Source organism: Suricata suricatta, chromosome 16, assembly GCF_006229205.1.
Source record: "Suricata suricatta isolate VVHF042 chromosome 16, meerkat_22Aug2017_6uvM2_HiC, whole genome shotgun sequence".
Taxonomy (NCBI): domain Eukaryota; kingdom Metazoa; phylum Chordata; class Mammalia; order Carnivora; family Herpestidae; genus Suricata; species Suricata suricatta.
Window position 1 is genome coordinate 54,957,394 of NC_043715.1, and position 6,120 is coordinate 54,963,513.

Sequence of the window (6,120 nt, forward strand, 5' to 3'; positions counted from 1 at the left end):
GTGGATTTTTACAGACTTCAATCACATATACCTTCCATGTCTGGTGATATCAGAATATTCTGAGGTATCTTTTTCGCACCCTACCGAGTAGGTTATTCTGTCCTGGTTGCCACCGGACATGTTTGTGCATTTTCATACCTACTCTACCCAGAGCAGAGAAGGCATTGAGATCAGACCTAAATGGGAACCGTGTTCCATGAGCGCGATCCCAGGACCCGACCCCACCAGCAACAGGAAGCTTGGACTCAACACACACACCCGCTCTGGATCCGTCACAACGGCAATATGATCAATACTTGCTGGACTTTTCCTTCTAACTGACATTCGTTGTTTTCCTACGGGAAGCCGGGTTGGGGACACAGATTTCTGGGGTACAGAGGAGGAGTGTTCTAATCACCTAGCCTTGAGTGTCATTTCTGAGGTTAAAAAGTAGGTGAAAACATAAAGCAGAATCATCACAACTAAAAAGAAAATTATTGGCTTTTTAACCTGAGCCCTGAGCACCACATGGCATCGTCTTTATAACTTTGTACTTCTTTGTCTCCCATATACGCTAACACACAAACAGCAGTCGGACCAAGTGGTCTCTCCTGACAAGGTTAGGAGGGATGTTGTTAGACTGAGAGAGAGAGAGAGAGAGAGAGGGAGCAAATGGAGAAGAGGCATAGAAGTCGAGAAAGAGAATTAAACTAGGCTCCAAGTTCAGCAGGAACCCGGACTCAAGGCTGGATTGCAGGTCCCTGGGATCATGGCCGAACTCAAATCAAGAGTCTGAGGCTCACCTGGCTGAGACACCCAGGCGCCCTGCAGTTTCTACATACATGGAATTTCCCCAGAATAAGACACAGGGCCTCCGGGCAGGGGCACAAGGCTTACCTGAGAACTGGTCATTTCTTGATTTTCTTCCTCAGAAGATCTTTGTAGGAAATCCCAGCTGAAGTAGGAGGAAAAGTCTGTAAATCCAGCAACAAAGTTGCTCCCCAGTAAATTCCTTGCAGGCAGGCAAGACTTTGAGATGCAGAAAAGGCTCAGTTTCTTAGTCCTTTGTGTCAGGTTTCCTGAAGGTGTGAGCTCCCTCTTGGAGACCAATCCCTGAGGCTCCTCTTCCTCCTTTCAGGGGCCTCCCTTCCCACAGAAGCCCAGGAATTCTGCTTGAGCACAAAGAAAGTGTGCTACTTACTTGGACCTGACCCTCCCCAGCTCCTTTACAGGAGGCCTGTTACCTCTCCTTGAGGAAAAGCCTGCATCAACGCTCATATTAAAAAAAAAACCTTGATAATATTTATTTCTTTTTTGAGAGAAAGAAACAGAGCATGAGAGGGGAAGGGGCAGAAAGACAAGCAAAGATTCTGAGCTGTCAGCACAGACCCCTACAGGGCGCTCAAACCCACAAACCCTAGCAGGAAGACCTGAGCCCAAGTCAGAAGGTGAAATGACTGAGTTACTCAGGCACCTCTCAACTCTCAGTAATTACTGGGAAGCCTTCCAAGCCTCACCCTGGGCCTCACTTAGTATTATAATAGCAAACGATTGGATTCTGTAGGCAGAAAGGGAAAGATTAGGCCCTGAGGTCTCTGGGTGGGGAAAGGACACATTTTAGAACAATGCTGGGAGTGTCTGAGCACAGCAAAACCCATCAGGTGTGAGGTTCCTCTTAAGAATGTGACAGACTCCACCCACTGCGCTTGAGGCTCCCCTCAGAAATTTGGCTAAAGACCTAGGTAAAAATTGCTTCTTCCCGCCCTGCTTGACACAGACATTAATGAGGAATGCGGAAATAACAGCCTACAAACTACTCCCTCTGTGGATGCTCTGAGCTCAGACCCTGGAAAATGATCTCCTCTGAGCCTACAAGTGTAAAATAAACCTCCTCCTTTCCAAGATCTCAGAGTGCGCTGGGGTCTTCCCCTAGTGATCCAGTCCAGATTCCATAACAGTACAATGGAAAGAAACCCAGCATCTGGTCCTGAAGCTGTTATGCGCAGATCACAGTATCCCCCAAAGGCCAGGGAGACTGAGTCACGCATGCAAAAGCAAAGGGCTTTATTATGGGCTCGGGCTCACAGCCTTTACCAGCGCAGTGGATCCGCGATGTGAGCCCCAAACAAGCACTGAGCAGGGTTGTTCTGGGGTTTGGGAAGGGGGAGTTACAGGAAATTGTGACACAGGTACAGTGATCCAGTCATAACTGTACAACAGTATTGGCAGCAATTTTAACCACATACATTGTTTAGAGCGTTCATTACTTTTGGTGGGATCCAATTACAAGATTTAGAGGACCTTTAAAATCAACCAGTTGCAGAGCCAGCCTAGGGTTTTGTTTGGCAATTAACGGGTTAATGTTAACATTAGGTAACTGGGTCTTATCTAAAGTTTCTATCTGCAGGCCTTACCCTGGAGTCTGTGGAGAGTGGGAGCTGGCCTTTCCTGATTGGGTGTTACAAGCATGGTCTCTCCTGCCTGAGACAATGTGTAACTGCCTGATAGTTTCAGGGAAACGGATACTTAGGCCTTCTAGATCAGAGGGGAAACTTAAAGCCTGTCATGGCTTCAGTTTGGCTTAGATCTGTGTCCTTTCAAAGCCAGTAAGTGCCAGACCTGAGAAGGAACAAGGGGGAAAGGAACAAGATTGGGAAAGACTGGAACCTCCTAACACAAAGATCCTTCCTATTATCTCGGGTTTCACCCCCTAATGCCCCCCTCTCTGTACATAGAGCTTTCCTCCATCTCCCTCTCTTATAGTCTAATCAACTTGGCCTGTTGTTCATTTTGTGCCCACTTCTTTCCTTGAAGCAGGGAGACCAGGAACCAATGGGGTTGAGGTAAAAAAAAAAAAAATCCTGCCCCAGAATCCCCTGAGGCACTTCACTACAACAACACTGTTTCCACCGACCCACCTCTGGGAATCTGACGGGGGCCAGCAGCAAGGATCCTGCTTGAAACACCACAGGTGATCCCACTGGTGGGAAGCATAGGGGACGAGACTAGGGAAAGCACATAAGGAAGGCTCTGGTTGCGGTCTCCATTAAAATCCGGGCCTTCTCCAGTGATCAGTTTCTGGGGATTTCCACATTCTCCCTCTTTCTGCTACACAGAGGGAGACATCCTTCCAAATGGAACTTTCTCTTCTACATGCAAATGTCTCTTACAAAGCAGACTTGTCCTGGGTTTCAGAGCTTCTCCTTTGTCAGATTAAAATAATCCTTATGGCAAAGAGACATAATTTGAGATGACAAACTACTTCCCTTCAGTAGGAAAGTGTATTTTTCTAAGTCACTGCCAAATAGTTTTCCAAATAGAAAGTCCTTTTCTAAAAAACTTTTTTTAATGTTTCTTTCTCAGGGAGAGAGGACCAGCAGGGGAGGGGCAGAGAGACAGGGAGACCCAGCCTTTGAGCTCTCAGCACAGAGTCTGACAGGGGCTCGAACTCCTGAACTGGGAGATCATGACCTGAGCCAACGTCGGATGCCCAACCAATGCAGCCACCCAGACACCCCTAACAGTCTCATTTTTAAACTCCCATCGAAAAAATAGAAATATTCTATACTAATTGCTCAATATTTTCATTAAAATGTGGTGTGACCGCGTGGGGTTGTGGGGTTCTTTTTGATTTTCTGATTTCTCTAGTTTCTTTGCGATTCTAGAAAATATTGGGTGGCTTCTCCCAATAAAATAAAGTGATCTTATGACAGGTTGTCATGGTGACAGAAATTGAAATCGCTTAAAACTATAAAGTTGAACAAAAATCAAAAGGACTGCATTTAAACATAGCATGGGTGCATAATTAAACTACGTAACCTTCTTCTTCTCTTTGAGGTGACTGACCCTCTCACTTTTTTACACTTTTTAATAGTTTTTTAAAGTGAATTTTTTTGACACAAGAGAGAGACACAGTGAGGGCACAAGAGCAGGGGACCAGCAGAGACAGGGAGACAGCGGGTCCCAGGCAGGCTCCAAGCTGACCGCAGAGAGCCCAATGCAAGGCAGGATCACAGGATCTGTGAGATCATGACCTGAGCCCAAGTGGGACACAACGCACTGAGCCACTCATACAGCCCTCTGAGCCTTTTTACTTTTCTCTAAATGAGGAACCCAGCACCGCCCAGAACACTCAGTGAACAAGGCTGGCAGCACAAAGGATTCCTGTCCACACCAGATGGGTCCTGTGTTTCCCTACAAACCCCCAGCCCCTTCCTCTGGGTGGCCGTGCCGTTCTGAGGGCCCTGACCTGCCTCAGCCTTCCCAACCTGGCAAAGCAAGAAGGATATGGTTCCTCTTTATCCCACAGTCTCTCTTTTCTGTTTCTTTGGTTCTATAGCACCAAGTCAGTTCTCAACAACGGAATAATGTGTAGGAGGGGACACCTTTTTCTTTTCATCGGTTCTCAATTCTTTGGCTGGTCTAATAATTGAACTACTATAAGACAGACTCGTAAGAGAAAAAAAGGCTTAATTATAGGAACATGAACAAGATGAGGATCAGAGTCACGCAAATGATCCCAAGTGCCATTGTTGCTTAAGGAAAAAGGGCAGGGATATAGAATTACAGAAAGGGAAGTACATTCACAGGAAACAGGAAAGAGTACATGTTGGGCAAATATTTGCCATGCCAGGCAGGCAACTCTTTTCCAAAGTTCCTCTCTGGTAGTAGCTCTTTTCCCAATAGAAGTCCCTCCCCTAATTCCTTCTTGGTATAAAAGCCTCAGAAAAGAAGGAAATCTTTCCCTTTGTACCAAGAGAATTATCCGAAAGGTCATTTTGTTAAGTTAAATGAGCCACACACAGAAAACTAAATACTGTATGAAATTGATGACATTTTTGGTGATGTGGCGTTTGTGGGGTCTGCAGCCGGTGACCAAGAACAAATTCTTGAGGGCGTCTAATTTTATTAAACCATGGAGACAGGACCCATGGGCAGAAAGAGGTGCACTGGGGTAGTGGGAGGGGTGTGTGTGTGTGTGTGTGACCCTTTTATGGAGTCCAGGGAGATAAAGTCTATAGGGCGTTTCCAAAGAGACTTTCACTTGCTGCACACTCACTGGAGGCTTACTATTCTACATGTAAGATAGTTTCTTCCTCCAGCAAAGCAGGAACCTTGAGTCATCAGGGAGCTCCTGGACTTTAGGCTGTGATGGGATTGTTTGTTTCTGGTAAGCTGCTGGAGACTCTTCTCAGTTTAAATGTTTGTTTGTTTGTTTGTTTGTTTGTTTGTCCTTTCCTGTTTTAGGGTAGCCTGAAGTGTGCAAGGAATATCCATCATGTCCCATCTGGGGAGGGGGGTGTGCTGGCTTGTGCTTTGCCCCTAGCCTGCCTCAAGTCCCTCATCAAAATCACATATATGTGGAATCTACAAAAGACAAAATTATAAAGATTGGCATGTTTGTTGCCAGGGGCTAAGGACTGGGAAATGTTCAGACATTGGATCAAATGGTAAAAGGTTTACTGGTGCAGGCTGTGTAGGCACTGAACGTTTACAGCATGGTGACTAGAGTTAACACTATTGCACACTTGAAATTTGCTAGAGGTAAGGTGCCTGGGTGGGTGAGTGCGTTGGTCATGCATCTTCAGCTCCAATCATGATGTCACAGTCTGAGGGTTTGAATCCCTGCATCTGCCTCTGTGCTGACAGCTAAGCGGCTGGAGCTGCTTCAGATTCTGTGTCTCCCTCTTTCTCTACACCTCCCCTGCTCACTCTCTCACCCTCTCTCTCTTTTTCTGTCCCTCTCCAATATAAAAAAAATTTAATATTCTTAATTAAAGTTAACCAAAATTTGCTAGGAAAGGCTAAGCTAAGTATTCTCAACACACACACACACAGACATGTACACACTTATTAACTATGGGAGATGAGGGGTGTGTTTATTAGATGGAGTGTGGTAATTACTTCGGAAGCAGGACCCAAGGATCTAAAAGCACCTGGCTCCAGTGGCCTCAGACAGACCCAGTTCTGCCACTCATGGCTGACAAAATGGAGGGCAAGAAGGAAGACTTTGGCTGCCTCAATTTTGGCTTCAAACTTTCACACTGGGTCCCTTCCAGCTTGTCACCTGGCTCAGGAGGGAGCCCCTGAGAACAAAACACCCCTGAGGGGAACTGGAACCAGCCACAGGACTGTCCTGAG

General features: G+C 46.2%; 2 protein-coding genes across 2 annotated transcripts in view; both read right to left on the minus strand.

Moving 5' to 3' along the window:
- Positions 1-949, minus strand: part of LOC115281207 (putative protein ZNF720) — an 8,753-nt gene extending 7,804 nt beyond the window's left edge. The window contains exon 1 of the mRNA XM_029926541.1: positions 877-949. Coding sequence (XP_029782401.1) covers positions 877-891 — 15 coding nt within the window. The 5' untranslated portion in view covers positions 892-949. The remainder of the gene's footprint in view (positions 1-876) is intronic.
- Positions 1-6,120, minus strand: part of LOC115281184 (zinc finger protein 665-like) — a 52,598-nt gene that overhangs the window by 12,866 nt on the left and 33,612 nt on the right.